This window comes from Lagopus leucura, unplaced genomic scaffold (assembly GCF_019238085.1).
Source record: "Lagopus leucura isolate 7727_CA_CO unplaced genomic scaffold, USGS_WTPT01 Super-Scaffold_100018, whole genome shotgun sequence".
Classification (NCBI taxonomy): Eukaryota; Metazoa; Chordata; class Aves; order Galliformes; family Phasianidae; genus Lagopus; species Lagopus leucura.
The window spans coordinates 8,104,939-8,124,193 of NW_024962272.1; the positions used below are offsets into that span (position 1 = coordinate 8,104,939).

General features: G+C 39.7%; 1 protein-coding gene across 2 annotated transcripts; it reads right to left on the reverse strand.

Annotated features, from left to right (window-relative positions):
• Nucleotides 1–2,428: 2,428 nt before the first annotated feature.
• On the reverse strand, nucleotides 2,429–17,452 carry ZFAND5 (zinc finger AN1-type containing 5). Of its 2 annotated transcripts, none has more exons than XM_042877398.1 (6): nucleotides 17,175–17,452; nucleotides 13,731–13,888; nucleotides 13,204–13,318; nucleotides 12,706–12,803; nucleotides 4,349–4,474; nucleotides 2,429–4,056 (listed from the first exon to the last, which is right to left on the reverse strand). In XM_042877398.1, exons 2-6 carry the CDS (start codon nucleotides 13,879–13,881, stop codon nucleotides 3,908–3,910), a joined length of 639 nt encoding a protein of 212 aa, XP_042733332.1. In that variant the 5' UTR covers nucleotides 13,882–13,888; nucleotides 17,175–17,452; the 3' UTR covers nucleotides 2,429–3,907. The 2 variants fall into 2 exon arrangements, with proteins under 2 accessions (XP_042733332.1, XP_042733334.1); XM_042877400.1 differs by lacking the exon at nucleotides 17,175–17,452 and adding an exon at nucleotides 15,850–16,042.
• Nucleotides 17,453–19,255: the final 1,803 nt, after the last annotated feature.

The following is a 19,255-nucleotide window of genomic DNA, read 5'->3' on the forward strand; positions in this document are numbered from 1 at the left end:
TTCCACTGCAGGCTGTTGTGGTGATCTCAACTCTCGTTTGTCCCTTCCTTTTCCTCACACTAAATTTTCTTCTCCAAGAGCTGTACTGGTGATGTCCAGCCAGAAAATGATCCAAGTCCTGGGTCTTACAAGGTCAATCAGAAGATGGGCCTCTTGTGGAACTAACTCAGTCTCCTTCAGACAGTGAAGCTTGTAATTAAACTGAAAGGGATCAAAATTTTTCCAGGGCCATAAACCTACTTTCTCTTCATGTGAATTCCATGGTACTTAAAATACAACTCAGGAAAATCTACTTTAGTTTAATCCTGTTTAAACTTAGTCTGACCTGGTGTCCCAGAAGCATTACCAAAGTCAAATGATATGGTGCACAAACAACTTCACAGGCTCCTTTGGGAATCCCTGTTGTGTTCCTCACATGACCAAATTCTTGTTGATCTACTAAAGTAAACTTCAGATCTACAGTAAAAATGCTCTCCATTCAAGGAAAATGATTTTCCTTGATATTCAGGAAAGTATCAAGTGTACTCAGAAGAGTCAGTTCTAGTAAGTGGAGGCAGGATGGGTGGATATAGCAGTTTTTTAACCAATGTAAATATAACTGCTCACTGTGGTAAAGAACAGATAAACAGGAACAATGAATAGTGAATTAAATTGCTTCTCATTTCCTCAGGTTTGTATTCCAATCTCAGTGACACTGCAAGTGAAGATTCATCCTGTAAGTCTTCATCTTGTCTCTCTATACTGTAAAATCAGCAACGAGGCAAAAACATTGGCATAGCACATTTCCAAAGATGAAACGTCTGACCTGTAACAAGCATCTTTCTACCTATGTTTTTGCCATGCAGTGGGTCGGCTTTAGCTTCTAATACCACTTTTGCAAAAGAGTACACCAGGAAACTCATGAATGCCATCACCAGAATGCTCAGAGGAAATAAACTGTACAGGCCATTGTCAATGAAATCTGAAATCAACAATTAAAGAGGAGTCCAAATACACATGTTTAAATACATCTGGCTGGCATTTTTATGGTTTTCAGAGTGGCCCTCTGCTGGACTCTTTCAAGCAGTTCCTTGTCCTTCCAGAACAGGAGAACCCAGAACCAGACACTGTGTACCAGATGTGGCACCACCAGGGCAGAATGGAGGGGGAGCACCACCTCCCTTCACCTACTAGCCAAGCTCTTCTTCAAGCATCCCAGGATACCGTTGGCAACAAGGCAACACTGCTGGCTCATGGCCAACTTGTTGGCTACCAGAACACCCAGGTCCTTCTCAGAGCTCCTCTCCAGCAGGTCAGAATGGTATATTAGCACAGAACAAAGCTCAGTAGATCTTACACTTTTTAAGTAGATGTTCATAGTCCACTTGTGGGACATTTACATATAATTCATGATCCTACAACGCATTTCATTCCATACTTTCATTCACAGATCTACTGAGATCAGTTATTTCAACAAGCCTTCCCAACATAAAGCCTTTGTTCAGATGATAAAACAGTCAGCAATGCTGAGACTAACGGAGTAACTTCCTAGTGGTACTAGCATGGCTAGTCTTTGGCCAGCTTTCTTAAAATACTCAAGACATGACCATGATAGTACAGACATTGTTTTCAAATACCCAGTTACAAGGTACTTTGTAGCTTTAAATATATATGTACACACACACACACACACACACACACACACACACACACACACACGAAGCTGCATCTGAAATATTTAATTTCCTACAGAAGGTAGAAAATGAATAATGCTTTAAAGCAATTCCCTGATTAAGTTGTAAAATTCTTCCCAGGAAATGGAGTCCCAGAACATGTTCCTGCTCACATATTGATGGCATATACTGTAGTATTAAGTTCCCATGAGCGTTAACGTTAGCTGATTTTTAGGAGGCACATTCTTAAATTTTAACGTAAGCAACTTTCATACATCATATACATCAGTGAAGACTTCTTTCAAGTAAACACATGCTCTGTGTTCTGCACTTTCTAAGGAGGATAAATCTGGCTTATTTAACAACTCCATTCAGATGCCAGCCCTGACAGTAACCCTGTCTGGGTCTGCTGAAGATTTTGACATGGTCATTATTGTGGTTCTATTACCTAGCACAGATCCACTGGAAATACAATTTGTAGGAGGGAAAAAAAAGAAAAAAAGAGCTTACAATCTTTGGAGATCATCATTAACACTTCTTTCTCTCTGAGCACACCAGTTTGCTGGCATCTGTCCATCAAGTAGTTTATGACTTGCAGAAGTGAGAGAAGCATGTTAAAAAAAAAAACAGTCTATCCAAATTAAAGTGAGATACAGTCAGGCTTAAACAAAAAGAGGACATCTAAGCAAACATATTACTAATTCCACATCCAATCTCAACAAGGTCACCTTTAGATTACAGCAGTAACTAAAGCCAATGAACAATCACAAAAGAAATTATTTCCTTCTGTACATTTTTTTATTATTTACATAATACAACAAAGCATAGCTGCTGGGTAGTGTGATTATATGCAATACATAAATATGAACTATCTGTACATGTCTGCATATCTAATAACTGAACAATGTTAAAGCAAAAACAGACTTTTTAATAGTGAAATAAAAACTAAGACTGAACATTGCAAAGAAAATCAGAAGTTCAAAAGTAGTATCTTGTGTACATATGTAACTATTTACAGATGAGAACAGGCATTATCACAACACTAGTCTAAACTGTACCTGCTTATATAAAAAACACAAATTTCATACATCACAAAGAAACCTTCCATTATAACACAGAAGTGATATTACCAGACAAGCATCAGTGAAGTATACTGCCTTTTCTAGAGTTGTTATTGTACAACGCTGTAGATAATGCAGCCCATGCAATACACCCAAGAACACTACAGTCCTACACCCAAATACAATTAAAAATGATAAAGCAGCCCTTCGAGAGTGGTTCCAGCTACCACTTAAGTCTACAGTAGCTATGTCAGGTATGGTTTTCCATGCAAAGTGGTGCAACCATCACGTTAAAACTAGGAAAAAAATGGTAGTATTATTGTGAACTCAGAAGACACTGAATGTAAGTAGTATGTGATAAACCGCTCTAATACTTCAGCAACTTATTCAGATACATGTTGTTTGATAGAGCTGTTCTGGTATGTCTAAAAACATATGTAACGTGTTTTGTAAACTAATCTTACAACATTGTGCTACACAACAGTTTTTGCTAAGCAAGAAAAAGCTGACAGTTCTGTTGCAGACTGTTCTGTTTTGTAAGACCCCAACAGGACACTTCCTTTGCATGAATAATTTTCACTTAACATAATTGATTCCAAAACAGTGTTCTCGCAAGTGTCTTCTTTTTCCTCAATGCAACTGCTAAGTTACATTCTTAAATATGGCACCAACACTCATCTTACTGAAAGGCAGATCTCTCTACATAGCTTAAATTCTGGTAGAAAACAATGGAGTGTTGCAACTAAAACCAGAATGAGATATATAATGACAAAAGTAGGCTGCCAGCCTTTTTGATGTATCCTTCTCCAAAACAGGCACATAACACTAGCCAAAGATTATATACCTCAGACATTTCAAAAGGCAGATCTGCTGCAAACATGCAGATGGCATACATTTGTTTGGCACAAGTGAAATAATAGTCTGTCCTCTGTGCATGTGTATTCCTGCGCAGGTTTCTAATCATTCAGCTATATTCTAAGGAGGGCATACATATTTTCAAGGGCTGTACCTATCCAATCCTGCCTGTAACAAACTACCAAACATTCTGAAATATAATTAAGACAAACAAGACTAAAAAACAAAACAACTTTGGAGAACATCAAAGGAAAATGGCCATGCACCTGCTCTTCAATGTTTTCCTAGGATATATTATAAACAAAACCAAAAAGTCAGTCTTTTCATAAGCAGTTCCATTTATATTCTCTGGATTTTTTCAGCCACTACCACGGGATTCTCTTTCCTTATTTTTGCTGCAGCTTCTGCTTTGTAGTCATACGGGCAGTTATGCTTGTCAGAATAACGGTGAAGTCCACAAAATAAGTTTCCACAGCGGCAGTCAAATCCTGTCCAAATAAAAATATACAGCATCATTAGAAAGCTTTGTATTTAAGAAAGCTGTAAGTTAATGGCTTAGTTGCTATAGAAGAAAATCATATAAAGAAAATCATATATGTTTGACTCCTCTGACTTACAACAGCCTAGCAAAAAAAAAAAAAAAAAAAAAAAGAAAATACATCTCCAAAACATGTCATTTTTAAGTAATTAGGATTTCGTGATCAACTTCACTGTTAAGTTAATCTTTTAAGAGGCAACTATATTAATATAGATCCGTTCAGCATCTAAGTGTTCTCCTACCTGTAAGGCCAACCTTCTTTCTGCACATGAAACATCTGTTTTTCTTTGGTTTGGGAAGTTCAGGAGCTTTCTCTTCATTTTGTGAAGTACTAGGCTGAGAAACTGATGGGGTTGGTTGAGTAACAACTGTTAAAGCAAGCAAAGAATAGAAAGGTTACAATTTCTTACTTTTCATGACCATATCTAACTATACAGTAGCAAGCATACATTTCTGAAAGATTACTTCCCACTATTAAGACTCTAAATAGACTGTATGAAGTACTGCAGACTAGACTATGAAAAAGTAAATCACAAAGATTTTTAAGTCCACTGCAAGTTCCCCTTTTGGGTCATATTTTCTCTACAGTTCTACTAGTCAGAAAATCTAAGGTATATTTAATGTTCACCCAAAGTTGCACGTACTCTCAATACTAAGAACAACCACACAATCAAGTAAAATTTCTTTTAAAATAGTAAAAATATTATCACATGCAAAGTGTAGTTGAACAGAGATGATACCTACAGAGAATGTAATCAACTGGAACATACTTTGGATAAAAATGAATTTGTCAGTAATACGTCACTGTCATAGTACTGGTTATTGTGCCACTATATACCTCTGAAATCAAGAGAACAAAAACCTGAAACAATTCACCAAGACAGCTCACAGCAAACTACTGATTTGGGGACAGATCCAGAACACTGCTATAAAACACATCATACAAAAGAATCTTAGTATTCAGTAATTTGAAGAATGAAGTATGGATTTTTCACAATAAGTATCTGTATTCTTAAGCTATATTTGGCTTTAAAGTGCAAGCAGGTGTAGCAAAAATTGAAGTCTGTTCATGACAGAAGCAAGTGAAAAATAAGTCAGTGACATTTTACTCGTTACCAAAAAAATGTCATTCACAGAACTTGCATGAATCTGTTTATTTTCTTTTAAAAAATTATTCTCATCAAATTAAAGGGTATTTTTGTTGTTGCTTTAATATCCCCTTAATTTATATACAACTCTTGTGGAAGATAGCTCAGGATATATATTTTAATGCTATCTCAATGGACCCTATTCCTAGCACCGTTTTCCTGAGAACTCCCAGCTGTCTGATGATACAAATTATTTTAAAATACAAGGAGCAAACTACAAAATACATTACAGAATAAGCAAAGTACGTAAGCCTTAAAAACATATTTGTAATGAAATTTATGCATACAAATAAGGTTTGAGTTCAGATTTTTTTACTTCCCGTGAGAATTTAGATTTTTCAGACACAAAGAGAGAGTTATGCTATTTTCCTATCTTTAAATTGTTATTTAATTTCACTTATATTATCATGTTTGTATGTGTTATGAAAAATAAAAGATCACTATTATCCCCAACACCTTGGAAGCCTCACGATTCACTGTGGAAGACAGGCCTTGAATTCCTGACCTGAGTCTAAGAAAGATTTAGAAGTGACAAGTTCTAATTCTCAGAAGTAACAAGAAGTATTCACCATTCAAACCTCCAAAATTTTATACAGTAAGACAATAGCTGCTAATATTTTCTTAAACATTTGTTTAATAGTCCTAATAAATTACAAAAGCCCTTTACTATATTTCTTGTCTGGTAGAGATCTTTTTCTAAAAAAATTGTGAAGTGTTTGGTCTGTTGCTTAGTCCACAAGAGTAACAAAATGTTAAAGGACTTGCATTACAGTCATTACTGTTGTCAGTACTTTCTGGATTAACCGTTACTGTTTTTTGAGAAAACTTCTTTGTATTTGTGATTTATCAACATTTTCTAGAGCTCCAGTTATGATGCTTTGAGCTTATTTTTGAATTCCAAAGAAAGCAGTAATTGGTATCAGTCAATCCATGTAAGAGCTTCTGACCAAAACAAGTTAAAGGACATTGATATGACAAACAGCATACAACTCCTGGGTGCTATCAAGCCCCAGTTACAGCATTAAAAAAACCAACCAAACAAACAAGCAGCATCCAAAAGATGAAGTCAAGCTCCTTTTAGATTTGTTATGCTGTTAATTTGTTTAAAAATGCAACAATAATTGTAAGCCATGACAGGAAAAAAAGAGGAACCAAAAATATTTCTGCACGCTGCAATTTGCTGTACAACTAGCCAGAGAGAAGCTTCATCTGCATGAGAAGGAATTCACAGTATGAGCCCTCACAGGCTACATGCTGTTTCAGTCAGATGCAAGAGAAAATGGATAAAAGAAGGGGCAAATCAAGAATGACCTAAATAATTGAAGTCACTCACACCATGCACTAAGATAAAATTAAAGCAAGGAAAATAAAAAACAACAACCTTTATCACTGCCTAACATGCTCACAAGGAAGCAAATGAGAACAAATCTATCTCAGTGAGAACATTAAAGTTACTGCAGGTACTCTTTCTCCTGTGCTCAAGGAACCTGCACCAAGTGTTCACAGCCACACATAGCAGCACAGGAACCAGGAAGTGAAGAAAATAGTCCTAAGAAATGGGCTGCAGAGGCCCATTTCTCAAATAAGCTGCTGAACAGTATCTTTCCTGCACAACTAAAATGCGTTCAGTAAAGAAGGAAGAGTAGAACATGCAGAGAAAAGGCAGTAAAGACTTAGTAAGTAAGATGGGGCAGAGCTCCTTGAATTCAAATTGAAACATACAGTTTATTTCTTTAAAAGTAAGTACTTTCCCTCAGAAAAGAAGGACTCTTCCTATCACCCATCAGGCAAATGCTCTAGTATTATTTATCCAAAAATAATTAGTGCTTCAAATAATTGCAATATGATCAGGGATTAAATCACTGGACAAGAACTGCGAGTACAAAAAACAAACATGGTTACTTTTACCTGCAGACCAGCTTCCTCAGTAACAATATCCCTGTTTGGATGAATTAAGCTCCATACTACTAAAAGATGTTATTATCATTTTAGCTGAGTTCCTGCTGGCACAAAGCCATCTTCATCACTGTGATCATTTCCCTTACCAAGCTTTGGCTCCAAAAGCTAACTGATCAGGTTTACTCCACTTGAATTTTATCAGACCAATTGTTCTGTTACAAGGCTGAAAAAACTTAAGAATAACAGATGTTCAGAATTGGGTGAACCTTATTAATCATTTCAGATCAAAGTTATCTGTAGCTGTAATAAGCTGCATTACCATCACGCACAGAGAAGTCTACCACACATCTGCTAGGGTAATAAAGAGTAACATAAATCTCAGTATTAGAGGTATCCAAAAAAGCCCACCAATACAGGTATTCCATGACAACTCTGGGAAAGCTTCTTTCATGTATAATCTGAAGATAAGACACATCTTCACAAAAGGCATGTGGGAACACTGATGCTGCTGACGAATGAAGTCAGCCACACGCCACAGCATGACAGCTACTCAACCAAACATGGACGGATCCTAAAGAGAACAAAGCTCTTACCTGACCAAGCTATTAAACCTTAGTGACTTTTTCAAAAACAACACTATGACAACTGCATTTTCAAAATGGACAGTAGGTTTGCTTATGCAAACATAGTTGCTGCAGAAAAGGATGCCTACTATGGTTATTTTTCAGATTTTTCACACGAAAAGTTATTTATTTGATGATTTTCAGTTGAAAAACAAATCTATTTTTCCTCGATCCTCCCTATACTAAAATTAACCAGAAAAAGGCCCCTCAACTAACACCAACTAGAAACTTATTTTCTGATTATGTATAAATTAACCATGGCACAGGATTCCAGCAGCTTGAACTGCACAACTATCATAGGATTACTAAGTAGATAACCTTACGTAGATGCTGGAAGTAGATAACCCTAGTATAGTAGATAACCCTAGGTGCTGGAAGAGCAAAGTCAGTCTTGAAAACATAAAAATACAAGCGCCTTAACTTGACTTCATGAAACCAATTCCGTTGGCCAACACAAAACTAGCAAAACCAAAACAAATAAGAATGGAGGTAAAGTCTGGAGTAATCAGAAAGACAGCAGACTAAACATATGCAGTACCAGAGCAGAAACTGCAGATCACCAAATCCTCTTATTTTTTTTTAAATACAACGGACTAGTATATAAAATTGGAATTTGAAAAGATGAACAGTCCTTGTTAGGCTTTGTCAAGCTTCTTCGAAGTAAATGCTTTATTTTTCAGAAACCAGAACTGCTATGGCAATCTAGGAGCCAAAAATGAAAAGGCTGAAAAATAAACTTCACTTCTAATTTCACAGGCAAGAGAATGAATATATTCTGCAGCATGTAACTTACTTCCCATATGCCCAACTAACAAGCATATAAAATATTTTAAATATTTTATTAATGTAAAGACATCCTGATTTACACATCTCACAAATACAGTTTAATTTGGTCACCATGAAGACATGATCTACCATAAACATTTCAGGGAAACAGCATTCTATCAGCAATAAGCACAGGACCACTGGTTGGACCCTCAGTTCTATTTTCCAAGACTTCAAGCCAATCCAATTTCAGAATTATATAAAGCAGGGCTATCTACAGATATTACAGTAGACATGGGTAACATGAAGATAAACTATTTTGAATGCAAAATGCAAAAAGTTGTATCAGCTGACTTTAATAATGACTACAAACAAACTGTCTATAGTTACAACATGGTTAAATATTATAACATGCAAAGCCAAATCAGAATTAACAAAGCAATTATTACAGCATCAAAATCCAAGAAGTACCAGTTATAATCTCAAGCCTACCATATTTCATAAGCAATCTGTTCAGCATCTTGCACTATTACCAGCAACACACACTGACGACATCTACAATTAAGTTAGAGCAACTCTCATAACATGGTCTGAACCTGGATGCAAGATAACATTAAAAAAGCATATTGGCTTTGTAGAGTCAGTAGACAAGTGAGTCAAACACCATTTTCCACTGCATTCTGAAGCTCATTAAATATTACTTCAAAAAAAAAAAAAAGAAACTACCTGCAGTATGGATGGAATTAGGCCGCAGTTTAGCAGTTATCTGAGTATTTTTAAAATACGTTACATGAGAACATAGACATTTCAATTTCGCATTCACTTTCACTACATGCCATACTACTCCTCAGCTATGGCATCATACCCTGCACTCTAAAATTACTAATTAATTGCTAAATTAATTACTAAAGTTACCAATGCATTAAAAACAAAGCAAATCTAAGTCACTAACATGCATGCTGATACCAATCATGTCTGGTAACAGACACTTCACAGGAGACTCATAATTGAACCATGGTAAGACAGACAAAACCACAAGTGCTAAAAACATACAGTAACTTGAAATAACACGATGTTTAAATATATGTGTTTTCAAAACATTTTTTTAAATGCCTAATCTGCCAACTCATTTTTCTCTTTTGTAGGTATCTTTCACTAGTACTTGCATGCCTGCTAGAACAAAACAGGTTTCATAAGGAAGGGCTACACTATGCCTTACCAACTTGCTGAATTCCTGTATATTGCTCTGATAGTATAATACAAAGAAAGGAAAGAAGTCAAACTAGGTTTGGCATTGAATTCCTGTAATCCACAAAAGGAAAAAAAACAAAATGAAAAAACAAATAGCTGTGAATAATTTCTAGAATGCTTTGGGTAAATTCTGTACTATAATTCATTTCTTAATAATAGTAAGTGTAAAAGCAGGTCAAAAGCTTATGAATATTATGCAAATAGAGCCCACTTAGCGGAGTTTAGACACAGAGGCCTTTAGATTTCTGACTTGTGAGTAGTTCATCATATAGGGAACTAGATAACATATGCCACTGTTCAAATATGAAATAATACAGCTGAACTACAAAATTACAGGTCAGAAGAAAATACAGTGTGCTAGACATGTCAGTTACAACCAACTGGGTCAGTTACATCCGACACACATTTTTTCCTTCAACTGTTAAGATATGACTACTTGAAAACTTGATTTGTCTGAATGAGAATCCAGTTTGCAACCTCAACCTGGGGAGAAAATAAAAATAAAGCAAGATAAGCCTGTAAAGTTTTACCGTTCCCAACCTCAACAGCTTCTTAATTTAAACTACACATTGTTAAAAATTATATCAATTGCCAGATGTAATTATTTATAGCTTTCTGGCTTGCAAAGGAAACACTGAAAATTTCTCTTCCTAATGAAGTTATGGCAGAAAAGAATGCAACTTTATGTCAGTGATGATGTTAAAAGGAGAGATGTACTTAAAGGTCATGCTGTTCATGCTCTATACTACTACCTGTATAACAGTTGTAAGTTCAGTTTCTAGGGTCAGACTGTGCTCAGAACTAGACTTCAAGACTGTGGTATTATCTTAGAGAGTTACAACTAATAGAAAATATCAGCTTTGTTGTTATGAATCATTGTGCATTGCTGTGTCACCTCCGCCTCAGGAGGAGAGAACATCACACACTGAATGTCACTGGAAAAAGGAAGAGAAGAAAAATGCAACCAGTCCAGACACAAGAGGGATTCTGAAGCCTACGGCATATTTTCTCCCACGTGAGATAGAACGTCTTATGGGTATCATAAACATACAGAAAGGGTTGAAGGAGACTCCAAAGCCCACCATTTCCAGCAATTATACCAAGGGCAGGGCTGCCAATTCAGGCCGCCCAGGGCCCATCCAACCTGGCCCTGAATGCCTACAAGGCATGAGACATCCACGTCCTCTCTAGACAGCCTGTGCCAGTACCTTACCACACTCAAATTGAAGAATTCTTCCTAATGCCTAATCTCAACCTACTCTTTTTCAGTTTAAAATAATAATACCCAACTTTTTACAATGTCTTTTTCTATCTTTATAATAATCTTCTTACAGCTCTGAAAGGCTGCAAGACATACTAAGGGAGGCTGTTTTGTTCCAGAAGTTTCTCCAGAAAAATTTAAGTGCTGTGGCATTACACCAACTTGCAACAACTGTTACTGCTTTCAACCGGCAAGATTACTTACAAAAATACAACATATCTTGAGCTGCTATTGGATTTCCACCCTCCCCCCTTTTCTAATCAAGAGAAGCAGGTGACAGCTATCATATAGCTCACTTGTTAAGGAAAAAAACAGGTATTGGGTCTGAAATTGAAGGTTGTCTGTTACACACAGCAAAATGACAGGCTACTATTGGCAGTTTCAGTAAGAGTAAATTCACCATTGCTACCATTTTATGCATTTCTTCGGCTTGCTTGACACCATTTCAGGCAGGAAATCTTAAAAGTTCTACAGGTTCATAAATATCACAGTTGAGCTTTTAAGTTATGTAAAGAAATACTCTTCTGATGACATTGGTTACAATAGTATTAGTAAAGAAATCTGCTCTGAACAGAACAAGAAGAAATACACTTTTGAAATGGACTTTAGCTCTTGTCACGGAATCTCAGCTCAGCAAGACTAGTTGCAAACGGTAAAACCCCCTGTAGAAAAAATGAGCAATTAAATATCAGTTGTTAGAGCAAAACCAGAACTAGTTAAAAACCACTTTTATCCCGTGCTGAGTAGCGTCCTTTGCATTTTATACCCGACTTCATAAGTGAAAAACATTAATTTTATCTTCAGTTTAAATTTACCAATTATCAGCTTCTGTTTTAAGAATACTTCATAATTGTTACATTAAAAAATGGGGATACATATACGCACAGAATGAATACATTAAGGTATTCATTTAAGTAGATTAATAAATGAATTCAACCACTCAGTTGCAGTCCCTTTCCTGCCTCCCTCCAAGCAGTTTGCACGTTTAAGTTTGATCACTACAGCTACAACCTTCCAGTGCAAGAACAAAACATCTAAACTGAAGATTAATTCCCAGCTTTAAGTATCCTACATCCACAGAACAATGCTTTAATTATATCTACTGATATAATTATATATATCTACTGATTTCTCAACATCTTATTTAAAGAATCAACAATTTCTTATTTAAATCTCAACTGATTTCTTATTTAAAGAACCTGTAACCATTTTTGTCAGCATTTTTAAGTCCTTCCTCCACTTTCATTTCTCTGTAGAAAAGAATTTGTAAGAACTCCATTTTTTAAACCCAACAAGCCATGAGTCAGCAGAAGTTGTACTGCTAGATTATGCATAAAAATCTTTGGACTTCAAAATTGACCAATTTACCCTAGATGCAATTGTAGAGTGCCAAAAAAAGAAAAAAAAAAAAAAAGGATTGGGAGTCAAAATTATCTTTAGATGTGTCAGTTTGTTTTTAACCAATACTGAACATGCAACTTAAAGCTATATTCTAGCACCAGTCATTTTTCCTTGACTCCAAGGGAAAACTATTTAAAAGGCATCATTAACTTTCTTAACAATTCCTGAAGACCAGCACCACAATGGGAGATGCCTCCTCTGTCAACTTTGGTTAAGTCACCAGCACAACCAGTGTTACGCCGCAAACATACCTGGCTCAGTCTCTGTTTTCGGTGTTACTTTTTCCTCTCTTGAAATGCTCATTTCTGTCATTTGCTGCGTTACAGGCAAAGCGGCAACAGGCACATTTCTGTTCATGTACAGTGAAACATGTAATTTTACATCAGCTTTAAGTACATAATAAAAATGTCCAAACCCATCAATAGACTACTTGTTTAACTAGTCTCGATGCTCGTCCCTAACTCCTGCTTCTACTATCTTCAGAATATTTTTTGATTCTATTTTAGTTCCCCATAGTAGAAAATAGTCAAATCCGGAGCAAACACTTCTCCACATAAACTGCAAATGCAGAAGTACAACACCAAACATTTTAATCACTAGTCATTTACAAAGATTTATAAAGAAAAGCACTGTCAGGTGTGCCTTCTGCTCCTAAGAAATTGAGTGAAGTGGGTCAAAGTTACTGCCAATCATTAACTTGCTACATACTCACAGCTCATCTGAAACTCAAAATAATACTTTCATCTTACCTCGATTTTTCAGATGTGCTGCCAGCAACACCATCACAGTTGTTTAAGCTAGCAGTATCTGCTCTCTGAACAGATGTAGAGTCTGAGGTAGGACTGTTTGAACCAGTGGCTGGTCCTACAAAACAAGAATTTAAGTCATTATAAACAAGTTGTAGAATACATTAGTCAAATATTCTTGCATATAGTTATGAACTTACATACATTATTCATTACACTGCACACTACCTCTTACTTAAAAGACAGACTATATTACTAACAACTGTAATATCATGTAAGAGATCATGTAAGAATATACTGACACTAGAAATAAGTGGAGAAGAAAATTAAGGGTGGATCACAACATATTACACAGAAACACATTCCTATTTTTACTGTGTTTTGAATAAGTATACTCTTTGAAATTTGATTTCAGTGTACAACATTCAGAAATTCTCCCAAAACATGTTATGGGATTCCTCTTCATCAGTTTTATGTTTTAATTCAAAATAAAATAAAACCAAGAAAACAGAGATATTGTGAACTCTTACCCATTGGACTGATTCTGCCACTGTTCTGCTGCCGTTGAAGATGTTCTTTGTAGCAAACAGAACACATCCCGTTTGTCCTAGGATTTCCATAAAATCCACATCCTGTACTACACAGCATAGGCCCTGGGGTCTGGTTTGTCTCCTGAGTCATCTCGATGCTGTAAATAAAAGCAAGAACTGCATTAGGAGCAGACATGTCACCAAAATCAATTACAGGGTTACAGAATTAAAGCACGTCTGCTCACCCTGCTCCCATAAAATGATATCAGCATTCTTGAAAAGAGATTCATGGACATTAATGAGCCATTCAATACTGCAGTTGTATTGTTAAGTAACATCATTACATATCCTTAAGACAAGAAAAAAAGTTATCATGCTGATGATACTGAGAAGTAGCATGCTTGTCAAACATTGAGCTGCATGTACAGGTTATGACCAAATTCAATTAATGGCAAAAAGCCCTTCGTTATCAACCTCTGAGCATTAGCATGGATATGCAGAATAAGCAAAATCAACCTTGTATCTGCTGTACCATTTTGGCAATTAACAGCTTATTTTACCAAATTCCATTCAGAACCACTCCGCTTTTTCAATAATGTTGATTTTGCAACATTTTGACATTTATTCTGTTACTAGCAGGATTAACTTCCACAGCCCATTTGTTAAAAAAAAAAAAAAAAACAAAAACAACAATAAGATCCCTGAAGTATTGGCAACAGCCAGTTAAAACCTGTATTCGTATCTTTAGAAGAAGTTTCCAAAACAAGGCCTCAAATACTCCTCAGGCTGTGTATGAAAGTTGATACTGAGTATTAACTGGCAACAACAAGTGCACAACAGTCTCTTCAACAGAATCTAAACAATATTTCTGAAATAAGATTAGACCTGACTTTGCTTTCCCAGGTACATCCCATCATGCTGCTGACACTTCTCAAAAGAGCCATTTAAATTATTTGTATTAATAAAGTTATATAAGACTTCCAAACCCTCAAACAGACAATGCCTAAGTCTGTAACACAAACTGCAGTAGTTACAAATAACAATATTTCCCCTTCACTGCTGGTGAATCTCAGCAAAGTAAGGTGAGCAGAAAAACCGATACAGAAACAAAGCCTTTGATTTGCAAGGGCAACAAAACTTGAGCACTGAAATCAAGCAATGTAATACAAATTGAGGACATGTAAGCATATTGCACTTGTCTCCACATGCCAAGTATAGTGTTTCTAAATCCTGAAGATATTTGCATATCTTCTTTAGATGACAGCCTTCCTACTCAGGAAAAGTCAAAAAAGAGATATTTCACAGCTGATACTTGTGAGAACTCAAGAATGCTGAAAGCACATTTATTATGCTGCACAGAAAAACACTTTTTGTAATTAATTAAATGCTACACAGCAATTACTGTAAAGTCAGATTTCAATAGCTTAGTAATTGCAACTGACAGTAGCCTTTGTCCAATTCAACTAAGTTTCTAAGAGAAAAATAATTCAGAAACAGGAGATAATTTTTTTTTTTTTTTTTTTCCTGCAGGTGATTATGGAACCTGATTTTTTCCCCAGCTATAAATAGAGCTGCATTGGTACACGTAGTCATTTCCACTTCGATAAAACACTCAACAACACTACATTTCTACAGCCTTACACGTCAGACACGGAAGTCAGCGTAAATCATGACTAAACTACGCAAATCTAAAACCTCTCATCTACATTCTAGGTTTACACTTAGAGAAAAACAAAGAGCCCATTTCTGCCCTCTTGTTAAGTAGGTAAGCTTAAAACACTATCAAATATGCTGCCACCATCAATCTCAACTAACACGCTCCACTTCAGATTAGATTCAAGCTGTGAATCTGATTCATACTGTGAATCATATTTTACCACCTAAAGCATCCAGCCTCAGGTGCTAACACTGTTTTTAAAATACTACAAACAGCAAGCCTTGACAGCTGCTTGGTCTGCAGTTTCTTCCATTGTTTGAAATATACATCCCTAACAGAAAAGATGGGCTGTTGTCCAGCCCTTCAGAAATGGTGTTTTTCAGGCTTCTGAAGAAGATCCAGGTCTAACCATTTATTTTTATTTATTGCACACACAGGTGAACAGTTATAAAAAAAACTTACCAAGCGGAATCCACTATCCAGTACGCTAGGTTTTGCTGTATCAGGTTCTGAACCAGCAATGGCTGAAACAAGGTCTTCAGACCAGACGAATTACACACTTCTCCAATTCCTCCCTAGTGGAACACCTATGAATGTCAGCAGCTAGCTGAAGTGTTCCTACAGATATAGCTTCCCTCCTTTAAAAAGCCAGCTCCCAATGCCATCACATGTGTACTGCTTTCCTCAATATTTCTCAGAAGCACGGGTCACATGGGTGAGCGCATTAGCTTCCGCCTGTCACAAGGCTGCAATGTGACAGGCTGAGCTGGAGGCTCAGACACAAAACCCCGTCAATAGGGGCCTCTGAAATCAGCTTCTATTTATATCTCCAAGGGCTGACAGCTCCGTACAGCCCACAAGGCCGAGACAGCCGCGCATACACCCACCGCGAGAGCAAGATATGAAATCTGATTAACAGGACCGCGGCTTCCTTTCTAAAGGAAGAGAGAGCGAGAAGACCGAAATTCACTCAGGGAAGTGCAGCATTACCGGCTCGTCATCCCCAACAGCCATTTTCAGCCCCAGACACGGCGGGTGTTACAACGGGCCTCATAGCTCACTTTAAGGCCCCCGACCTCCCGGGGCAGGAGGCTACAACGGCCGGATCGCCTCCCTTTTGCGGAGAGGAAAAATAAAATTCGCTCTGCCTCCCGGAAGGGGTAAAGCCTTGGCCCGAGGGATGCCACCACTTCACCCCGCGCCCTCGCAGCACGGAAGCGTTGCCCTGGGCAGTCCTTCAGGGCCGGGCAGCGAGGCGGGGAGGCTCGGCCCAGCTCTGAGGTCCCGCTGCGAGTCTCGACACCGCACTTCGTCGGTTCGAATTTTAACGGTAGAGACCGGATAGCGACCCAAACAGATAGGATTCAAACCGATCGCAAAACCTGGGGCCCGCCGGCCTACGTACCCCGCCGCCTGAGGGCCCGCTGTTTACAAAGAAAAAGCCAAGTCCTCGCAGCGCGGCGCCGCGGAGGAGCACGGCGCGGGCCCAGCGCGGCGCCAGACAAAGAGGCCGGCGCTGCCAAGTGCCCGGAGTGCGCCACGCTCCCCCTGCCCGCTCTGCCCCCGCCCCGTGGGTACCGGCGCACAGAAGCCGCGGAGGCCGTCAGGCCCGGATGACAACCCCGGGGGCGGGCCCTTGACCGAGCCGCACGCAAAGCCCTGAGTCACGGCCCGGACGCCGCCGGCCCCGCGCCCCCCATTGTGCCGCCGCGGGCGGGCCCGAGCCTCCCAGGCCCCGGCGAGACGCCCTCGGAGCCGGCCTTGCCGCCCTCTCCGCGCCCACCTACCTGGTGCCGGCGGCCGGAAGCTGCGCGTCGGGTGTCGGAGAGGGCTGCGGGTCGCCGCCGGGAAAGCGAGGGTCCGGGGACTGCGAGGCGTAGAGCCGCCGCCGCTTCCCTCCTCCTTTGTTTCTGCGGCCGTCGTGGCAGCGGCGGCGCCGGCGGGAGGCGAGCCGCACGCTGTACGCAGGGAGGGTGGAGAGCACCGGCAGGCAAGAGTCGCGGATCGGCGAGGAGGAGGAGGAGGAGGAAGAAGGAGAGGAGGCGGAGCCCACTCCCTCGCCTCGGCCCCGGCTCCGACTCCGGCTCCTCCCTCTTCCCCTCACCCTCCTTCTCCCTCTCGACTCCGCCTCACGCTGTTGAGGCATGCGTACTCCTGCGAGAAAGAGCGGATCGAAGAGAGCGGCGGGCAGGAGAGCGGTAGGGCGCCTGCGTTGGGCTTTGTGCGTCCGACGCGTGCGTTGGGCGCGTGGTGCCGCTGCGCGCGGAGTCCGGCCCTCCGGCGGGTGGAGGTGACGTCATGGGTTGAGGGACGGCGCCGCCGCCGCGGGCGCGCGAGGGGGGGCGGCTGTTGGGGACCCCGCGTGGGCTTCCCCCTTAGGAAAGGAGGAAGCTGCTGGGCGCTCCCGTGTTACCTCCTGGCACCGAGGGATTGAAATTTATGTTCTGGCTGGTGAATTTGTGCCTGGTCGGACCTCGAGATAACGCATTTATTGTGCCGGATTGCGCGAAGCGCGTGTTTCCAGGGAGACGAGAGCAGAGGCGCGCCTGCCGGGTGCTGCTGCGCCTACTTACACGGAGGAGGTGGCACCCAGCTGGGTGGGAGAGTGGCATCGCTGTGGGCAGTGTGGGGCTGGGACAAAAGTCAAAGGAAAGAGAATAAAAAGTCTGTGTGAGCAGGAGAGATGCTTGCTTACTGTGGGCGAGGAAGCTCTGGCGCGGGCTGCCCAGGGGCTGTGGAGTCTTCTCGGCGGTCTCCGGAAGCCTGGGCAGCCTGCTCTGTGTGTCCCTGCTGCAGCAGGGGCAGGAATCACGGGTTGGCAGGTGGTCCCACGGGTCCTGCCGACCTCAACAACGCCGTGTTTCTGACAATCCTATTTTTTTAGGCTTCCTGCTCTCATAGAGAGCAACATAGGGTAGTTGTGCCTTAAAAGCTCATATGGGAGGTTGTGCCATTGTTGTTTGCTCTATCATTGTAAACTAAGGCCAGAATTATTTTTTTTAAGGAAGTCTATGAAGGGGAAAGTACTTCTGTTTATCCAGGCATTACATTCTTGAAAATAGATCTTCAGCTGTAAAACACAAGGTAGCTTTCGATAAATATTCTGAGCAATTCAGCTTTAAATGCAGCTTCCACCTGTATTGAGGATACTTGGAGATTAGTGTATTGGATATATTTATGGGCCTTTGCTTAATTTCTTAACCCCCCAAAAAAAGATTAGGTTTGAAATGCACGGCACTGTGTAAAACAGATTACTGAAATTACTAGAGTCTTTTTTTTTTTTTTTTTTTTGCCCTGACGCCTTTGGGAGCTGATCTTCCTATCTTCCTTGCTTGTGGGAAAGATGTCTCCTGAGGCCCAGAGGATTCTGAGGTACATATTGCTTTCAGTTAGGTGAAATTGTGCTGTGCTGCAGTATAGCACTCTGCAGAAGTAGCTCTGGCTATTGGCACTGTGTTTGCTGCGGGTCTTATTGCTACAGAACAGTGATGAGTATTTGGAGCATCTCCTCTGTTATCTGAAACATTTGGGCTGCCCTCAATGTCAGTAGTACAGAATAATTCCATCATTGTGAGGAAAAAATGTAAGTGCTGTTTGACTTACAGTGCAGAAGAGAACTCTTTTGAAAGCAGCACTCTCAAGGGGTGAGTAACTTCATCACTTTGATGGGAAAAATGGGAAAGGAAGTTGAAGCATGTATTGCTTGTCCTTTGCAGAGATTTTGTGACCACAACTGAAGATTTTGGAGTCTCAATGTCAAATTAAAAGCTGACCTACTAGTAGCGATGGAGAGCAATCACCATCTCTCATAGTATGGTGGGGCAGAGGTTAGAACAGTTTCAGATGAAAACTGTCAACTTCTTTGGCT